This window comes from Biomphalaria glabrata, chromosome 2 (assembly GCF_947242115.1).
Source record: "Biomphalaria glabrata chromosome 2, xgBioGlab47.1, whole genome shotgun sequence".
In the NCBI taxonomy this organism is placed as follows: domain Eukaryota; kingdom Metazoa; phylum Mollusca; class Gastropoda; family Planorbidae; genus Biomphalaria; species Biomphalaria glabrata.
In genome coordinates, this window is record NC_074712.1 from 54141751 (window position 1) to 54163791 (window position 22041).

The following is a 22041-nucleotide window of genomic DNA, read 5'->3' on the forward strand; positions in this document are numbered from 1 at the left end:
AAATAGTGAGTGATATTGTTTCGATGCTCTCTTTGTCGTTTGGTCATCTTGATGGTGCCGGGTTCAAACCCTGCCCGCTGCCATCCTCCATCGTCCTGTTGGACGTTTGCACTAGGAAGCAGATTATCTTTAGCTCTGAATCCGAAACTTGTCAAACATTTTACTTACATTTTTATTCAAATAATTTTTTTGTATCAGATTCCTTCAAGTGATGCTCAGACAACTGGGGAATACAAGACATCAACATTCAATCCAGAGGTCAGCAATGGCGCTGACTAGGTTTTAAAAACAACAACAAACACTATCTCCCATTTCAAGAGAATCAATTCATCTCGTTTAGTTCACCATGAATGAAGCGCTGGCAACGAAGATCAAAACTTCAGTTCAACAGAATCTCAAGGACGCTACACTGGTAAGTAATGTCTCATCATGGAAACGCATTGAATTTCAACACCAATCCTCTCTCTCCGTAGATATTCAACCCCTAAACGATATAGATCCAGACTGTAGTAACTAGTAAACAAAAACGCAATTTTATATTTTAATTTTTTTTTTCAGATTTGTAAGTCAATAGGCTTGTTGACATTTTTTTCCCCCGTTTCATTCATTTTTTTTTTGACGTCAGCCGGATGTAGGTGTTGGGGGACCCCTGGGTGGAGGGTGTGTGGGTGTTTGGGTACCCCGGGGTGGATGGTGTGTGTGGGGGTCTAGATAATGGTTTCAATGTCATCATTATAGACCCAGCAGAAATACAAGGCTATCTTGCTACATAATAACTTATCGATCCGTGGCGTCGCGCGTAATGCGGTTTCCATAGTACTTGTGACATTTCCAGGCAGTGACAGTGTGTATGTCTGTGACAAAGTGCGTGTGACTATACCTCCCCCCCTCTCTTTTCTTTCCTACACCTCCCTCTCCCCCCTCTCTGTCGCTGTTCATTTTCTTCCGACTAGCCTCCCTTTGCATTCATTCACTAAAAGATAACTCTAGCAGCTTAACATTAAAGATTAGCTGGCGGAAAATCTGAAACACTCAACTAGATTGCTAATAAGAATATTTTGTTTTTTAAGACAAGAGAATTCTAAACCAGAGAGAGAGAGAGAGAGAGGGAGAGAGAGAAGATGAAAAGAAGAGAACTTTAATTAGCATAGAAAACGTACTTTGTATTGGTCTACTATTTAAAACAGTTATTAAATCAGGCTCTTATATAGAAAAGAATGCCCAATGTATTGATCATTCTACCAAGCTTATATCAACTCACTCTGTGTCTGTCTGTTTGGTACACATTTTGTACACGTTATTTCTCGGGTCAAGTTGAAACTTCACACAATTATTTATTATACCTTACAAAACATGAATCAATAAAAAAAAATTTACCAAATTTTTGATAATTGATTATTTAGTTTGGTATCGAAAAGGGGAAATAAATGCTACTTATTTGGCTATGTGGCTGTATATGTGGACTCATTACCCTTTTACGCTTTGTACACGTTTTGTTTCTTCCACTTCCCAGTCTCGGATCAAGTTGAACTGTTGCACACACTTATTCCTAGTCGATGACATTACATACGTCAATACAAAGAATTTACCAATAGTTCATCAATTAGTGTTAATTAATACATTTTGTTTTATATACAAAGTACTTGTCGGCCGACAACTAATGTTTGTTTGATAATCAGGTAAATGCAACTAAGTTTAGTTGGCCAATAGGGCGTACGAAATGTCCAGTTGAGCACGTGTAAAATCCTGTGCAAGTTGCGTCCATTCTTCAGTCATTTCTGCTCACCGGTCCTATCAGAATCTAAGGACCTTACATTAGTCGGATGGTGGTGTCATTGAAGTTATTGCCTGGCACCACATGTCATTAGTTCTTGTCATCTTGTCAGACAAGTCTTGCCTGGCACCACATGTCATTAGTTCTTGTCATCTTGCCAGACATGTCTTGCCTGACACTGGCTCACATGTCAATAGTTCTTGTCATCTTGTCAGACAAGTCTTGCCTGGCACCACATGTCATTAGTTCTTGTCATCTTGCCAGACATGTCTTGCCTGACACTGGCTCAAATGTCATTAGTTCTTGTCATCTTGCCAGACAAGTCTTGTCTGACACTGGCTCACATGTCATTAGTTTTTGTCATCTTGTCAGACAAGTCTTGCCTGACACTGGCTTACATGTCATTAGTTCTTGTCATCTTGCCATACAAGTCTTGCCTGGCACCACATGTCATTAGTTCTTGTCATCTTGTCAGTTTTTCATCATAATGTTTTCCAGTTGTTACTTAATAAGGTCAACTATTTGTGTGTGTGTGTAAACATTTTTTTTGTACATACATTTGTGTGTGTGTAAACATTTTGTGTACATATATTTTTTGTCTGTAAACCTTTTGTATAAACATATTTGTTTGTGTAATCATTTTGTGTAAATATATTTGTTTGTTTAAGCATTTCGTTTACATATATTTGTTTGTGTAAGTATTTTGTGTTCATATATTTGTGTGTGTATAAACATTTTGTGTACTTATATTTTTAAAAACTTTTTGTGTACATATACTTGTTTGTATAAACATTTTGTGTACATATAATAATTCTGTAAGTGTGTGTGTGTAAACATTTTGTGTACATATATTTATGTGTGTGTGTAGACATTTTGTGTACATTTATTTGTGTCTGTAAACATTTTGTGTACATATATTTGTGTGTGTATAAACATTTTGTGTACACATATATGTGTGTGTATAAACATGTTGTGTAAATATATTTGTGTGTGTATAAACATTTTGTGTACACATATATGTGTGTGTATAAACATGTTGTGTACACATATATGTGTGTGTATAAACATGTTGTGTACACATATATGTGTGTGTATAAACATTTTGTGTACACATATATGTGTGTGTATAAACATTTTGTGTACATATATTTGTGTGTGTATAAACATGTTGTGTACACATATTTGTGTGTGTGGTGCAATGGTTTCTAAATCAAGCAAGAGCACGGACTACTAAGTCTTCTTCCGTAACTTTTGACCTTTCAACTGGTTTGTGTTTTTGTTGAGTTTTATTACCGCTACTAGGTTAAAGAAAGAAAAGTCCCAACAAGAAACTAATTGTCGACAGAAAACAATCCAGACAACAAAGATATCCGTCATGTCTAAAAAGGATAAAGATAACTTCGTTTTATAACTTTGACAGAAAAAAAATATTTTCTTTAACTACTTTTTAAGGTTTCCAATTCTGGATACATTCTAATTGTTCTTTTAAGTTCAAGGTTAAAGTAATTCGTTCACATTTAAAAAATACTGAGGACATTTATTTATTTTTTTTAATGTAAGAGAAGCAAAGCACTTACTGTGCTTCAGATTCTAACCCCCAAAATTAGGAAGATTATGAATTATTTAAATTAGACGCGTCCAAAGTTCTTTACTTCACTGACACTACTTAGCTCAGATTGACGCAGGACTTATGTTGGGGATACTACTGTTAGGGAACTACATCATTGAGACGTAACGGTATTCACCCACCGCCACCACCCCTGACCTTACTATATAAAAAAGAAAGATGAAAGGGTGTACTTTGGCGGAGATATTGCAGACAATTACACACACACACAATTACATATACACAATCACATACACAATTATTAAAACATTAAGATTCTAGATAATATTTGTTACTTCTGATATTTGAAAATTTCGCTTCGTCTCCCGTCCTTCCACTTAGAGCGTGGACCAGGTCTATTTTAGGTCAAGAAATAGGGCGCGTCTATTTTAGGTCAAGAAATAGGGCGGGTCTATTTTAGGTCAAGAAATAGGGCGGGTCTATTTTAGGTCAAGAAATAGGGCGCGTCTATTTTAGGTCAAGAAATAGGGTGGGTCTATTTTAGGTCAAGAAATAGGGCGGGTCTATTTTAGGTCAAGAAATAGGGCGGGTCTATTTTAGGTCAAGAACTATGGCGTGTCTATTGTAGGTCAAGAAATAGGGCGGGTCTATTTTAGGTCAAGAAATAGGGCAGGTCTATTTTAGGTCAAGAACTATGGCGGGTCTATTGTAGGTCAAGAAATAAGGCGGGTCTATTTTAGGTCAAGAAATAGGGCGGGTCTATTTTAGGTCAAGAACTAGGGCGGGTCTATTTTAGGTCAAGAACTAGGGCGGGTCTATTTTAGGTCGAGAACTAGGGCGGGTCTATTTTAGGTCAAGAACTAGGGCGGGTCTATTTTAGGTCAAGAACTATGGCGTGTCTATTGTAGGTCAAGAAATAGGGCGGGTCTATTTTAGGTCAAGAAATAGGGCAGGTCTATTTTAGGTCAAGAAATAGGGCAGATCTATTTTAGGTCAAGAACTATGGCGGGTCTATTGTAAGTCAAGAAATATGGCGGGTCTATTTTAGGTCAAGAACTAGGGCGGGTCAATTTTAGGTCAAGAACTAGGGCGGGTCTATTTTAGGTCAAGAAATAGGGCGGGTCTATTTTAGGTCAAGAAATAATGCGACCATCCGTTTAATTAAGTCTTTACATTCGTCCTATAGAGCGCTACACTCCTGTGTACTACAAATAGATCAAAATTTTAAGGAAGTACCAAATTTACTGAAATACATTTATTGTTCGTCTACAGTAAAAATAAAAGAAGATTGTAGCTTTTTCATAGGTCTTAGCCTACTTGGGTATTACAAAATCATTTCATCTCATAAAGATGTGGAACAAATCTACAGTTTATTATATTGATCGCTTTTTTTTTAAATATCAAATTCTCAAGAAGTCTGCAGTTGCTTTTTCGTCTTACATTTGAAAGGAAGACAAGATGAAAATATCAAACAACAAGCAACTAATGACCACGTGATTTGAATTCTTCTTATTTTTTACAATTTAATCTCTCAAGGAAGCTATTGATTTTAGAATACAAGGTTTAAAAAAAAAAGTCTTGTTTTCAGTGTGTTTTGTATGATTAAAAAAATGGGAGGTAATGCAGAGATTTGCAAAACGAGACATGTACTGGTTAGATGTCAAGTCTCTTTTAAACCAGATATGCACACCTTAGATGCTACTCAATTAAAAATCAAATATGCCAAGTGTAGATCAGAGGCGTGGTGAGAGGGCGGCAAGGAGGCACGATGCCCTGGGCGTCACCCTCAAGGGGGCGCCTCACGCAGAGAGGCGTTACCCTCAGGGGGCACCGCACTTTAAAAAAATTCTTGTAGATATTTTAGTTATACGGTTATTTGTATTATATTATTATTAAATACACTTTTTATTTATAAGCCTATATTTCTATGTGATGTTCATGGAAAATGGGGGGGGGGGGGGGCCGCCAATAAAGTACCTTGCCCCGGGATCGCTTTGCATACTTACTTATTACTTATTACTGGTGTAGATGAAAGTCTGTTGGAAGTGTTTTTATACGAAGGAGTTGTTAAGGAGTATGTGTGTACGTGTTTGTACTGGCTGAATTGATTATGATGTAATGATGTGTAAGACCATTGCAGAGAAACCTTCGATGAAGTCCAGTAGGGAATCGGCGCCGGAGGCGCCATTATCCCGTTGATGGTTAGAAAGGCTTTTATCCAACCACCAGGCCTGGACATGGGGCTCTTCACCCCTGTCCTGTCTGAGGGCACCCAACGGTAGGCGGCCATATTGGTTGACTGACTGGTAAAACCGGGCCGTGCCGTGTACACAGCGCACCGTCCCCGAGTCTTAAGTCACCCGCTATAAGTGTCAGGGACAGCGCTAACTGCGGGGAGCTTGTCTCATATTCCTATACTGTAACCGCCACTATTCCGTGCAAGGGCCGCCAATCCAGCAATCCGGAACTGATGACGACCCCCTTTGTGGAACGGTGTGGCGGACTTTTTGGACTGGGTTGCAGGTTACTTGTTCCATCCCCACCCCGAGTGAGATAAAAAAAAACACAAGCTCACTCAGGGAGACCTGCTAGAAGGCCTGGTTCGCTACTCGTTCTTAGCCTGTCCAGATCCACCTCTGGATGTTTCCACCGGAGGGCCACGCTGAGGCGACGGGTAGCTGGAAATCCTCCGGATTGCAGAGAAACAGATTCAAATTAACTAAAATTTTTTATTTTTGCTTGATATCGAAAAGATTGATATCGAAAAATGTAAAATGTAAATAACTTTTACAGTATTGAGATATTTGGCTGTATTTCTGGAGTAAATGTAGATAATTTTTACAGTATTGAGATATTTGGCTGTAGTTCTGGAGTTATTCCCCTTAGATACGCTTTGTTTTTTTAGTAAGCTTTAAAGTATTTATTTAATTTGACTGTTTATGATACTTTTCTAGTATCATGGTTGGCTGGATATAAAGAATGAATCTAATTACTGGACATAATGGTATGAACAAATACAACAGTAAAAGCCGGGCAATTTCATAATCTAGGCCAATTCCTGCTGGAAGGAGGTTGCGAGCCCAAAAAATGAGGACATGTCCTCCTTTTGCCGGACGTCTGGTAACCCTAGACCGATTTCAAGAGAGTAACAAAGTACATTCTCCCATTTCTGCGGTAACCTAAAAGTACCAGACGTTACAATTACTCAGATATCCCAAGTAATATCCCTATCCTTCCTTTGTACTTTTTTTCTCCACTGCTAGTAACGGGATATTACCAGAGGATAGTATTGCCCTGGGATAGTATTACTAGAGGATAGTATTACTAGAGGATGGTTTTATTAGCGGTTAGTGTTGCTGGCGGATAGTATTACATAGGGATTGTATTACTAAGGATTACAACTACCAGGGGACAGTATTACCTTCCGATAGAATGACGCAGGGTCAATAGAAAAACGCTCAAAAGAGAAAAATGAATACTTTTGTTTTGTTTTTCTTTCATCTATTGCTCTAGGTTTGTTCTATAGGTTTTTGTTTGTTTGTTTGTTTGAAGTATTTGCTTTGTTTTTTTATGGGTAGCATTTTTTTTTCGGTCTGTGTTTATTTTGTGTCTAGTCAAAAGCAGTGTCAAGATCAATGCATATAATCTCACCTAGTTTCTCCTCATGAAATCAATAGACGTCCTGGGATGCCCCTCTATTAGATATCCTACCTTAGATCGATACGCCGCAAGTAACAGCTAGGGTTGACCAAGTGAAAAATGACAAGCTGACTAAATCCTGTCATTACGGTGAACAGTTTTGTACGCGTGTCTCGCCCAGCCGGAATCTCAAGACAAACGATGTACATTCTAACGCTGGTCTTACTAGAATGGTATTTATACTTTAGGTACATTATTTATAAAATGTATACAATAAAACCCCAAATGCCTTCTTTCTTTTATTATTTCATCATTTAGGGGATTTCGTGATCATTTTTCATCTATTCAGGGCCGGATAAAGACTTAATAAGGCCCTAAACTGTTTGAGATACGGGACCCTTTGTAATCAATATAAGGCAATTATTCCTTTGCTTTTCCTCAAGCCACTTTTGGTGGCCCTAAGCTAGAGCTTATGTTACCTTTAGGTCAGTGTTTCCCAAGCTTTTTATTTAGCGGAACACTTCGCACATTCTTAGTATTTAGCGGAACACTTCGCACATTCTTAGTATTTAGCGGAACACTTTGCGTAATTTTTAATTGAGAGATTAATTGACGTGGTGGCCTACTAGTACTTATCCCAGTAGTTCGCGGAACACCTATGCAGGCCTCACGGAACAGTAGGGTTCCGCGAAACACAGTTTGGGAAACACTGCTCTAGGTAAATACAGCACTACATTTATCAGACCACCAAGGTATTTTGAGTGTGATTTTCGAACTTCTTTGTAAGTGTAGTTTGATAGACAGGGATACTAAAAAAACAAACAGAGGGACAGACAGACAGACAGGCAAAAGTAAATGTATAAAGATACACTTAAAATAATCAAGCCATGAACTCATGACAATAATAGGCTTAGTTAAAATAATCAAGCCATGAACTCATGACAATAGTAGACTTAGTTAAAATAATCAAGCCATGAACTCATGACAATAGTAGACTTAGTTAAAATAATCAAGCCATGAACTCATGACAATAATAGACTTAGTTAAAATAATCAAGCCATGAACTCATGACAATAGTAGACTTAGTTAAAATAATCAAGCCATGAACTCATGACAATAGTAGACTTAGTTAAAATAATCAAGCCATGAACTCATGACACTAGCAGGCCTAGTTAAAACACATTCATTTCTTTGCAGACTTCTTTGACTCAAGATGGTGACGTTCAGATTGAACCAATCAGCGAAGGCTATTTAAATGAAGTATGCCGACTAAAGTCATCTGATGGCTGCCAAAGTTGTATAGTGAAAGTTTATTTGAATTACGTCAAGGTAAGCGTTTTCACGAACATCTTTTAGACGAGATCTAATAATAGAGGTCATAGGATAGACAGTCAAAGAAATCACGTGACTAGCAGAAGTACACGACGTTGCTCGTGTTAATTCTAAAACGCAAAAACCAACCAAACTTTTAATTGACTCTGAAGGTTCCTATTAGTCATGAGCCCGGGAGCAGTCGCCGCAATGAGTCCCTTTGCGCCATAGTGGCTACGTCATTGATCGGATTTATGTATTAAGGTTGTCAATAGCTGCGACTTATCTGGCCCAGAAAAGAACAAAATCCAAGTTCTATTACTTTAAGTCAGTAAGGTTAATTTTCAAACACACAAAAAGTATAGCTCCTCCTTCGTGGTCGAAGATGAGCACATTTTTCATTTCCTATGGACTCGAAGATGACTATAAAATCCAATCCTCGTTTTAAAAAGCCGGCCGCATACTTGGCATGGGTGGGTTAGGTCAATTGCAGATAGGCCTGCTTCTTCTCTCAGCTTTTTGTTGGTTCGGCTCTCTTTCGCCCTGGCCACTCTTCTTGCTTCAAATCTCGAGACTCCGAGACTCACAGCTTCACGCCACGAGGAGCGATCGAGAGCTAGTGCTTCCCAGCCCTGAATGTCGATATCGCATTCTTTGAAGGAGCTCTTGAGAGTCTCTTTGTAGCACTTGTATTGGCCTCCCTGTGAGCGCTTTCCTGCACACAGCTCCCCGTACAGAAGTCGCTTGGGAAGGCGATTGTCTGGCATGCTGATTACATGTCCCGCCCATCGAAGTTATGACCTTTTTACTGTCGCATTGATACTGTACATGTTGGACAGCTTTAAGATTTTTGTGTGTGGTATGTGATCGGACCAACGCACCTTATGGATACTCCTTAGACAGCGTAGGTGGGAGGAGTTTAGCTTTTTGGTGTGGCGGGAATATAGGGTCCAGGACAAAAAGTAATAAGCAAATGAAACTGCTTTGGTATTTGAAACTAAATGTAGCCAAAGAGCGAGCTTGTGCTTCATAAACCTATGGGCAGGTTTAAGTGATGGACACATTTTACATGCTTAGATGCAGTGCGTCCTAATTGGAAAGTGAGAGACAATGAGAGACAGACAGACAGACAGACAGACAAAAAAAACAATCCAAAAGAGCAAAACTTGGAAAGCAACACAAAAGATTCGTATGGTATGGCTGTGTGTCAGGACTTAGCACAAGAGGATGGGACACCGTTGACCATGTAGACATTGCCTGAATCAATTCCTATCAAAGTCGCTTCGTCCTTAGTAGACAAATGGTTCTATACTGACGAACACACAACACACAGTTCCCATTTCCAATATGCACCACTGGCACGGGCGTCACAGTTTGACCCACACGACATTCCGCCGCTGCTTTGCACTTTTTTTTCTGACCTCTGGACTGACCGTTGCTAAATAATAACTTGTAGTATCAGAGCTGTGTTTTACGCAATTCATTCATAAGTCATTCGTTACAAACAGGGGAGGCTATCAGCTCAATTGACTTCCTCTCCAAGCTGAACATCTCAAAGTTACAAACTTATCAACAACATCGAGAGGTAAGGAGAGACACGTGGACTTCACCAAGGTCATCCGGGATATGTTACCTTGGTCACGTGTTTAGCAATGTGTGGGTGGGTGCTTGTGTGTCTTTAGCACTTGCATATCCTTTTCAACGCTTGGCCTGTATATTAGAAGTAATAGAGACATCGATTAGAAAACCCTTTTTTTTTAAAGTGCAAATTAATTAAATGGATCTAGTTAGATGTAGGTCTATGCAAAAACACCCAAAAATGTTCAGTCTATTACATAGAATGAAGTCTAAACGCTGATGCATGGAAAGGTTTACTTATAACTCTCAAATCTGTATTATAAAAAGATTGAGCAGATTAAGATTAAACAAGAAATAATTTGTGCAAACTTTCAACTGGCTCTGAGATTGGGTGTGGGAGAAATAACGTGTACAAACTTTGTATCAGACAGAGATGATATAAGCTTTGTGATAAAAAAAAGGACCACCTGCATGACAGGTCATTTCAAATACCGAAGAGACTAAAAAGAAATGTACTTAATTTTTTCTTAACTGTCCCGGAAGTTTTCGATGGCTTTCAGCATGTCAGAATTCGATATTCCTATTTGATCAATCTATTGTCACATGTTGATTTAATCAATATTGGCAATATCTTGCATGAATCCGTTACTGGTTCTACTATCAAGTGCGTCTACAGCTTTGTGGTTTCAGAGTGCTTCTCAACTTTTCTTATTCCGATACCACATACATTCACAGCTCTGAGCTATATATACACATACTATACACATTCACAGATATATTCAGCATCCCACACACATTCACAAATATATAACAAATTTTTGTCGTTATAAAAAATAGTGTCATCCTTTAGTGAAATGTTTTAGGAACGCCTCCAAGTGTGCCGGTAACACTTAAAAGTATACATGTTTCAATTTGAGAAGCGCTGGACGAGCACTTTGATCATATTTACATATCCAGGACAACTTGTAGGGTTCGGTGTACAGTCAATAAGAAGAGAAATACTCATTTCTCCCAAAAGGACTATTCATAACCATTCACCTAAGTGTTAAGAGATCGATCTGGTCTAGCTATTTTCTTTCAACCAGAAACCAGGCAGCGTGCGCGCAAGTTTGGGCATGCGCAGAGAGATGTGTTTGTGTGTTTGGAATGACATTCACCTTCGACACCTTCACCTATCTCTTAGTCTATTGGTCCTTTGGGCATAACACAAGATCTGTACACCGTCTTTCTCCATTCCTCTCTGTCTTTTGCCTTGGATAGAATGTTATGTTGTCTTCCCATCTCTTTCTGTCTGCTTCTTTTTTTTCCTGGTAATGTTCCCAGAAAGAAGGCCATTCCGTGTTCTGAAGACCTTGTGATATGGCCATAGAGTTTTAGTTTCCTTTTTTTTTTTGACAGTAGTTAGCAGGTCATCGAGGGGTCCAACTATTCATTTATTATTGCTAAACTAATCCTGTCTCGAATCCCTTTGTTTGTGACGCGGTCTTAGTAAGTGATACCTAGGATCTGTCTTTAGCATCTCAATGCCATGGCCAGGATCCTCCTCTCTAGTTCTGCAGTCAGCGTCCAAGATTCGAAACCTTATAAGAACGTGGCCATGTTTGGAACCGTCGTCTGAGACGATAGCTCGAGGTATTTAAAACTATTAACACTTGAGTGACATTGCTCATTTTAAATAAAAGATTCTTAGGCAGAACATTTTTTTAAAACTAATGTCACTTTAATTAAATGTTAAAAGTTGTTGTTGTTATTTCTCGTCAAGCTTCTAGGTCCAGACGTGCCTATAGAGTCCGCCAGATGTCAGCGTGAGTACGAGGCATGCAATTACTTCCGGTCACTCCTGCCTAACAGCACGCCCGTGCCCTACTTTTGTGACCCAGTCAACAATATTGGTGAGTCCAGTTTGAACGGGTTTGATTATTTATACAATGCCAGAGTTATTTACATTAGATGTTCATCAACTGGTCAAATGTACCTGCAAGTAGCGTATACAGATGTTCTTCATTTTACGAACAAGCTCAGTTTAGTATCATCTTTTAATACCTCAATTAGTTCCCCTGAAGTATAAACATGTAAATAGATCCAGACGCCAAGCTTGCTGGTCCTGAAACGTTTATCTGAAACTTCAAATAACGGCGGCAATGTTCTATGAAGTGAATTGTTTCTGTCTTTGTTTGTTTGTTGACGTCTTATATGTTCCAATACAGCCGGCCCCTCCCCACTTCCTAGAGTTGTGTATTCTAATTTAGTTGTCATCTGATTTCTTCAGACCGTCACGTCAAAGATTTAAACAAATGAATCTAATTGCTGTTTTTTTTTTAAATGAACTAATTATAAACTCTGTGAATTAAGTTAGTCTTTAAAATGTTTTTTATATTTGATATGTGGGATGATAAAGCCGTTGAAACACTGAACTTGTAAAAACATAATTAGAATACAGAAAAGTAAAGTAACACCATTATATCTCTCGTCTCTCTTTCCTCGGCATCATCTTCTTCGTCTTTCTCTCTCTTGTCTCTTTTTCTCTATATTCTATCTGTTTTCATTTTCTCCGTTCTCTCTTTCTCTTCTCTCTCTTTTTGTTTCTGTATCAGACTATTTCATACAGAGGCTTTCAATAACACAAACACACACACACACACACACATACGGACTAATGTGACATGGAGGCAAAAACTAACAATAATTTTCTTACCTTTTTTTTGTTCGTAACATTCCACAAATAGATAGATAGATAAATATCTAGACAGATAGATAATAGATAAATAGATAGATAGATAGATAGATAGATAGATAGATAGATAGATAGATAGATAAATAGATAGATAGAATGATACATAGCTAGACAGATAGATAATAGATAAATAGATAGATAATAGATAGATAGATAGATAGATAGATAGATAATGGATAGATAGATATATAATAGATAGATAGATAGATAGATAGATAGATAGATAGATAATAGATAGATAGATAGATAGATAGATAGATAGATAGATAGATAGATAGATAGATAGATTGATAGATATGATAGATAGATAATGGATAGATAGATAATAGATAGATAGATAATAGATAGATAGATAGATAGATAGATAGATAGATAGATAGATAGATAGATAGATAGATAGATAATAGATAGATAGATAGATAGATAGATTGATAGATAGATAGATAGATAGATAGATAGATAGATAGATAGATAGATAGATAGATAGATAGATAGATAGATAGATAGATATAATAAAATAAAACAATAAAAAAAAATTAAAAAAAAAGAGTACAGAAGTGAGGTGGGAGCGGGCTGTGATCGTCTGCTACAGTTGGCAGAAGTATTACCAAGTCGTTACAAACTAAATAGCCAAACAATTAAAATAACATCAGTCTGTAAATGGATTGGCGGTTAACCTCTGCCTCTGCTTAGTGCAATGGAGGTGAGTTGCACTTTACAGTAGAATAAAAATAAAGTGGATCAATATTTTTTATTATCAATTTTGAATTGGTCAGGGTGTTAGTAAATACACTGCAAGGTCAAGTTCATGGAGAGACAGTTACCAAAGAAATAGAGTTAGAAACCACCCATGTTCGCTTCTGGGCTGAATAGAAGAAGACAAAAGTGACGATATTTCTAAGAAGGAAACAAAAAAACGGCTCGGCCTGAGAGCTAGCGGAGTCATTTCAATGGTGGCTTTAATTTCAATACACCCGATAGCTTTTCATAGTGACTTTTAATACTGTTTTTAGGAAAAAATATTTGTTCTTAAAATTTCATTTTGGTCTCAAACGAATAGAAGTTTGTTATTCCCCTTGCTACTGTCTCATCTTTTTATTTGTCCTTCATGTCGGAAATAAAGCCGCTAATTGCGTCATCATTCCATGTCATATGATTCCAATCCCCCCCCCTCCAATAAAAAAGGTATCCAACATATTTTTTTAATGCTTTGTCCGTAAAAGAATTTCGTTGATACAAAAAAAAAATGGAAGTTATTATACCAGGGCCGGTTCCAGCAGGCAGCAGGTGGTGGGCTGTGGCTGTTCTCATCAAATGTTCAAATAGTAATGTCATCTACATTACCTCGTCTTATCTTAGATACATAGGTGTCTAATTTCTATGAAAAATGGGGTCACTTCCGTTGTTGGGTAGGTCATTTGACCAGAGGGATAGCACTGTGTCTTCGCTTCTGCTATACATACACACAATCTTAAACACAGCTCTAGGCCTTTAGTAACTAAGAGCGCTACAATGTGCAAGCTTTATATATTTGGAGCTTAGTTTTATTAAATAATGAAATCAATAGACAATATTTTGTAATTTTCATGTGTCTAAGTAAAAAACTATCTGTGCAAAGTGTAGTTCTTAAAATTAGCTCTAGATCTAGATCCTTTCGATCTTTTCTCATGTAAACACGGTAAACATGACCTAGATTTATAAGATACTAATACTTTCATAGAGTTGAGCAACTTTTTTTTTCTGAGGGTCTTAAGTTTGTTTTAGGGCTACTATACATACGTTATGGTTCCAGTTAGTACCCAAGGAACATTTCTGCCAAGTTGTATCAAGATTGGTCAAACGGTTTTGATTTCTTTTCGGGACATACATACATACATACATACTACATACATACATAGATACGCCTTATTTTCTACTTTATAGTATAGATTCAAATAATGTTGACGTATATCTAGACACTTGTCCTAGTTGTGGCTACGACATTGTAACCTAATGATGCCATTCGCAGAATTATAATCTATGTAATACCATAGCATATTGAAGACTATATGATCTTAGCGAGTTCTTATGTATTAACTTGACGTTGAAATAGTCAATCATCTGGACTTTTAGATACTTTGAACATCTATTTAAAAAAAGATTTTTAAAAAATATATATGTAATCAACTCTAATTTTAGTTACTAATTTTGACCCTAGAGCTGGCAACTGTAAAATAATTATCTCCATGTGGCCATCTCAGGCAGTGTAAAATTACTGACCAATCGGAGTGAAATCTTCGATTTTTTTTCGGCATTGACTATTACCGGGCAAGGTCCGAGTTTTCTATTTCTTTAATAGATTCAACTGGACAATGGAAAACTATAGAACTATTCCTGAATGTGTGAAAAATAAAACTCCCTTCTCGGATGTAGACATATATGAGAGTGTGAACAGGCCGAGAAAATACTAGCAACCTTTGCAGAGCCCCAGCTGCGATGGAGAATTGGAAAACTGACTATGACGTGAATTTCTTTTCTGAGCCTAAAAATTCACCTGGCAGTCAAGGACTGTTCCATAATATTAGAGCATTTTAGATCAGCCTCGGTATACTTTTAGCTCTAACTAATATATTCTAATTTCTTCATAACAATTCTAATTTCTTCCCTAACTATTTGCTTCCCCTAGTTTGCTTGGAAGACTTGTCAGGTTATAGAATATGGGAAGATGTTTTGTTAGAGTCCTGTGACCTTCACCTTGGTGCCAAGATAGCAGACATATTGGTCACGTTGCATTCCACCTCAAACAAGGACAACCTAAGTGGCGAAGAATTTGAACTGCTGAAAAATAAATTTAGGTAAGCTCCCAAGCTCTGCTCGACTGAAATATTTGAATTAGACAATCTTACCTTTCTAGATTAAATGTTCGAAATGAATCAGCCAATCTTACCTTTCTAGATTAAATGTTCGAAATGAATCAGCCAATCTTACCTGTCTAGATTAAATGTTCGAAATGAATCAGCCAATCTTACCTGTCTAGATTAAATGTTTGAAATGAATTAGACAATTATACCTTTCTATATTAAAGGTTTGAAATGAATTAGATAATCTTACCTGTCTAGATTAAATGTTCGAAATGAATCAGACAATCTAACCTTTGTAGATTAAATGTTCGAAAAGTAACAAATGTAATCGTATTCGATCAATTTTCATCTATCTTCTGTGGCTTGACTTTCGTCGTATTAGTGCTGTATCTTGAAGGATGACTTTTGACAGTGACTGATGTCTACACTTTGACCAAACCAGCTCAGATTTCTTACCTCGTTATTTGTTTCCCTGGTCTCTGATCCTCAGCAATTTTCTGTTGCATTTACAAATAAATTACAGACGTGACTTCAAAAGAGAAGATAATTACAACTAATTACGTCATACGCGAAGCCCTGCTCCAATCTAGTAACGCAAGTTGATCGTAAACTTAAGATCTGCCAAGTTGTTGGTTTATCTGGCTGATTCAGGCAACCTCTTCCATGCTCTAATAGCACTATCTTAAAGGCTTGAATTCTTCTTTCAGTCTCAACGTTTAGTGTCCTCACACCATAAGGGGATAGCACTAACGAAGAAAACAGTTTTAATTTTACTTGGAAGCTGATGGTACTCATCCATGTTTTCCACAGTTTGACAGCGGATTGCAAGCTTTTAAACGAGTTTGTCTCTCTTTTATTGATCCACCATCTCTTGTTATGTTTGACCTTAGGTATTTAAATAAGTCAACTTTTTAAAAAGTTTGGTTTTTCAAACGTGTGCAACACCTTCATCACAAACTAGTTTTGTTTTTTTTTCTAAACTGATTTCCAGCCAATGTTCTAACTGATAAGTCAAGTTTTGAAGTAAAATCTTGTATCTGGTCTGCATTTCTCCACTATACCACTTGAAAAGCTGAAATTAGAAATAGGCCGCCCGTTTAGAAGTCGAGCTAGGAATAAATCGATCAATTAGTAGGCCTCATATAAAATAGTAAAATTCTACTTCATCGTAATTCTCAAATTATTGAATGACATTGAACGTGTACCTTCGCTCCGCTTCATTTCTCACAGGAAGGGAGGGGGGGTAGTCTATTTCTTGACCTAATACTAGCCTATATTGTCTTACAGTCGTCATTGGTTCAAAACATTTTTGACACTGGGTTATCTTGTTCAATCTATAGGATACAAATTAGGCCTTAAATTAAACTTTTATGAAAAGTCACGAATCTGACAACCGGAAATAAAAAAACCCCCAGTAATTAAAGATTTGTTGTTTGATTCATTATTGTTTTCTTAAGTCCATACCCCCAGCAGGTGGCGTTTCTCTGTGACAGCCATTTTGTCAAGCCGTTTCTGAGCAACCACCGCGAAAATAAAGCTTGTGACGAGATGATCAGGGTCAAGATGGATGAGATCATTCAGGACGAAGTGGTCATCAAGGCCACAGAGCTGGCCAGAGAATGTATGTCTGTCGGGAGCGGAAGCTGCTGCATCCACGGCGATCTTCACGTTCGATCTTTGATGCTTAGCAATGTCGGAGAAGACATGAAGGTAAATGCTGGAAAGTAAAAACATACACCTTTTTGTTCTCTAGAACACTGAGAATTCAAGAGCTGTGATAAGGTGTCGTAGAAGACTTAGATCAGTTGTGAAAATAGCTCAAATAAAAAAGGTGGATTGGGACTATACAAACTGATCTACTTTTACATCTACAAATTGATCTACATCTTAAAAAGGCGTTCCTCTTGTTCCTCATCTTTAAAAGGCGTTCCTCTTGTTCCCCATCTTAAAAATGCGTTCCTCTTGTTCCTCATCTTAAAAATGCGTTCCTCTTGTTCCTCATCTTAAAAAGGCGTTCCTCTTGTTCCTCATCTTAAAAAGGCGTTCCTCTTGTTCCTCATCTTAAAAAGGCGTTCCTCTTGTTCCTCATCTTAAAAAGGCGTTCCTCTTGTTCCTCATCTTAAAAAGGCGTTCCTTTTGTTCCTCGTCGTTCTCATGATCAGTAATTGAGGGCTTAGTTCAGTATATCATTGTACAGAGACTATGGTACCATTCCCCTCATGAGCATAGGAGTACAATTAAACCTTCTAGTTACTGAGTAATAAGTACAGGTCACATCTGTAACATGGTGACATAACGTTGTCATGTCTGTTTGCTATTGGCATAACCACTTGTCCTTTGTCTCAAGTTTCCTTTGCAGCACTTGTATCGCTATAGGCGCCAAACATAGCCAGCCTTGACAGTATTGATTGCTGGCCTACAATTTCCTTTTTGTTTCGTTGTCCGTTGTATGTGTTTTCAAATACAATTGAAACTTTTTACCTTGTAAAATAGAACGCAGGTTATTGTGTAGACCTGTAAGCTCTTTCCTGTTTTATTTACTTAGGCTGTACACAATATCCTCTGCATAGAGTTACAACAGCCGTCTTGCATAATAGATGAACAGCAGCAGTGTCAGTATCACAGTCACATCTTTGGGCATTTCCAGACTTTATATTAGATATTTAGATAACCATGAGCTTAAAAAGATAGACAAAGTTTTCTTTATAAAACATGTCTGGAGTGATTCTTTTAGAACTAGTGATAACAGCAGGTCTCTACTTCAAAGCTAGAATCCTTTTTTTTTACCCTTTGATTGTTGAAAGACTCTTTTACTTCGTTTTGGGGTTTTCTATCTAGATTGATAAATGATACATTGAAATTGAAAGGATAAGTATACAAACATGTAGATAGATGGCATGTATTAATCTTAGATAGATAGATAGATAGATAGATAGATAGATAGATAGATAGATAGATAGATAGATAGATAGATAGATAGATAGATAGATAGATAGATAGATAGATAGATAGATAGATAGATAGATAGGACAGACAGACTGTCTGACAGAGGTTGCGGTCAGATAAGTAGACAGACAGACTAATGTAAACCTAGAGACATGATAAAAAAACAAATAGCCTCCTCAATAAAATATTTGAGATCCCTTTAGTAGATGTATTAGCCTAAAAGATATTTGAGATCCCTCGTGGTAATGTCTCTAGCTCTTTGTCCTGATCAAGCCGACATCTCCGAGATATTAGTGTTTTCTTTATTACATTATTGATAGTAAGTTTCTATACTTTCTGTGTTCTTTCATGCGCGGAGTTTTTGTCTATTCACATGCTTGAGTTGATCTTCATTGACCCAGCACTGTTTAACCATTTCAGCATTATGGATCTATCTTTTTTTTTTCGGCGAACTTAGGAATAATTCATCGGTATATTGTGTCAATAAACAATGATAGAAAAAAAAAAAAAGAAACTTTCTTGTTATTACAAAGATTATATCAACTCTGTCTGTCTGTCCACACCCAATCTCGGGTCAAGCTGAAATTTTGCACAATTATTTCTTTTACCTGACAAGAAAAGAATCAATTTAAAAAAATCAATTAGTTAATTAACTATTGGTAATTAATTATTTTGTTTGGTATCTCGAATAAGGGAAAGATATTGTACTTGACTGAAGTTGTGGTATAAGCTGAATTTATAGGTCGCCGCTTTAAAGTAAGTTTAAGCCAAACAATACTCAACAATACAATCTTCTATAGTACTAAGCACCTCACTAGTAGAGTGGTTAGTATGTCGGCTTGAGGAGGTGTGAGCCATGTGTTCGAATTCAGGTCGTTCCCCAACCCTTTTTTTTCTAAATGCTTTTAAAAACCGATAACGATAAAATCCAACCAGATAACCCCTTTCTTTCTCCCCTCCCCCTCTTTTTCCCAACTGGTCCAGACAAGTGATAAAATCATAGCGTAGTGAGAAAGTTAAAAGCATGAAAGAGCGATAAACAAAAACAATTTGAAAAAAATATTTCTAATCGCACAGATTTAGTGTTGTTGGTCTAGGCCTAGTACACATTTAATCACATGACAGATCCTAACTAATTGATACAACTACACTTCGTATAATCTTTGCATTTTTTTTTAAAAGTGTTTTTTTATGTTTTTCTTGTTCAAGATTTTTTTCTTCTTTTTAGAACATTCATTAATTTCTGGCGTAAGTAAATATTTTCTTCACGCTAAAGTCTGACGTCGCTGCAACACCTGATCGTCTTGGCGAACTCAATCTTAAAGTACTCACCGGTGCTGGAGTGTTCGTGGCACTCAAATCACGTGACAAATGTCCTACATCTCTTTAAAAAATTTATATTTGTCCGAAAATTGCATAAATTGTTACATAATATATATATATATATATATATATATATATATATATATATATATATATATATATGTACAGAATATAGAATTTCCAGAGAGTCACCGACGAATATCAACATATTATGATCGAATTCTCATCTCGATTCTTGACCTCTTTGTTATGAGGTCAACTAAGTTGTCATAAATCCAGTGAAGATTTTTTAATTACACTTTTTTTCTTCGAGTGACAATTTTTTATTTGTCGTGATTGTATTTCATCTTCTAGTTTCGTTTCATTCAGACTTCTTATGTTACATAAAGTGACCTTTCATTTTGACCTACTAACATATATTTCTCGTCTGCTGTTGTTTTGTTTTTATTAGTCCCTAAGGCGTTTTTTGTTTTATTTTGTTTTGTTTTTCATGTTTATTTCTTTTCAGTTTTTGTTTCCGACGTACACATACATGTGTTCTGGAGCTCTTCAGTTTAAAGGAGAGAGTTAACTCGTGATGCATCCAATGTAGACCAGTGGTTCCCAAACTGTGTTCCGCGAGGTCTCAATAGGTGTCCCACGAATTACTGGAATAATTAACTAGTAGGCCATTCGTGAATTAATCTCTCTAAAAAAATAAGCAAAGTGTTCCACTAATACTCAGAATGTGGCAGGTTTTCCCCTTTAAGGAAAAAGTTGGGGAAACACTGCTGAAAAGTAACACTTTAGGGGAGGGAAGGGTTTATCTTTCGTCAATCACAGCTACTTTGCAAAGATATTATAGGCCCTGTTTATAGAATAGAATCAATCTAATCAACTTATACTTGTATTCAAAACGAGATGAACTAGTACATCTAATTAACAACACGAAAGTAGGCCCTAACTGTAAATAAATACAAAATAGTCTTAACATAAATAAAAGCAGATGAAACCTGTTGGGTGTCCATCCTCAATTTGTATGCTTTATAGTTCTATGTCAGTGTTTGGGCGCTTACTAGTTTGTATTCACTAAAAAACACCTTTTATTATCCTTTTTTTTTGGTTAATATTTGTTCTTTGAAGATTAAGATGAGCCTTTCCTTACATTAAACTAAAGAAACACACACACAAACTAACTCATTCACACATGGACTGTATAAATACGAACACACATAAGCATTTATACACATATAGAAAGACACAGATTACAAAAACACAGACATACATTTTACTTATTTTAACACATAGGCCTATATACATAATAATAAGGCTTGTCTTCGAGTCCGTAGATTAATGAGGAATGCAGTATTTCCCGTGGCTACGCAGCCTCAGCTGTGACCTACATATTTTGCCACACCCAAGGCATGCATAAGCATTGTATACATACATGCACCGGCTTGTAAAACGTAAACATGTCTACAACCTGACGCTTCTCTTTCTGCATATTTACTTTTCATTGTTTATTGTTTCATTAAAAAAACAACACTCGATCTTTTCTATTCTAACTTGCTAACACACTCCCTAACTCCTAGATGATAGACTTGGAGTGCAGTCGTATTGGACCCCCAGCCTTTGACGTGGCCCTGCTGATCTGTAATTACGTGATGCTGTATCACTACCATCAGGAGTTAAGTCACGAGGACGTCGGCCCTGGTCAGGCTGACCATTCACAGCTGATGGCCGACACACTGGACATTATATGTATCACACGTAAGTCCTCATGATACTATAGTATGCGATGACCACGTTACTTTGAGAAATCGTCTCAATGTTATTCCCTTTAGTCAACACTTTAATAAAATAGCACAAACGACATTTCTAGTATACTGTTTAAAAAACTCAGCATTCAAACCCATTAAAAATAAAACCCATAAAAAACACTGAAAATAACCCAATATAACATTCCATTAAACCATTACCTAAACAGGTACTATGTATGTTCAACATAGTAGGCCTTCTCTTTGATGAAGCAAAACTTCTCCCCAAAAATCATTTGGACTAACTCATAATTTCCACATTGGTTGGAAAGCTTCGAAACTTACAAGACACGTTGAATGACTGAACGACATTGACTTTCATTGTTACGAAGCTTATATCAAATAAAATAATAAATCTAAAAGTTTCACAAGCTATTTCTCCCACTTCCCATTCTCGGATTAAGTTGAAACTTTTGCACAATCATTCATTGTCCCTAACAAAACATGAAACAATCGAAGGATTCACTAATCACTTAGTGGTAATTTATTATTTTTGTTTGAAATAGAAAAAGGGAAATAATTCTTACAGTGTG

At 36.9% G+C, this 22041-nt stretch overlaps 1 protein-coding gene across 2 annotated transcripts in view; it reads left to right on the plus strand.

The window, feature by feature from the left end:
- Positions 1–22041, plus strand: part of LOC106070379 (uncharacterized) — a 53756-nt gene that overhangs the window by 29518 nt on the left and 2197 nt on the right. For both annotated transcript variants that reach the window (XM_056021456.1, XM_056021455.1), the window contains exons 2-7: positions 199–412; positions 8178–8309; positions 11632–11761; positions 15269–15437; positions 16901–17153; positions 21284–21461. In XM_056021456.1, the coding sequence (XP_055877431.1) occupies positions 347–412; positions 8178–8309; positions 11632–11761; positions 15269–15437; positions 16901–17153; positions 21284–21461 (928 nt within the window). In that variant the 5' untranslated portion in view covers positions 199–346. The remainder of the gene's footprint in view (positions 1–198; positions 413–8177; positions 8310–11631; positions 11762–15268; positions 15438–16900; positions 17154–21283; positions 21462–22041) is intronic.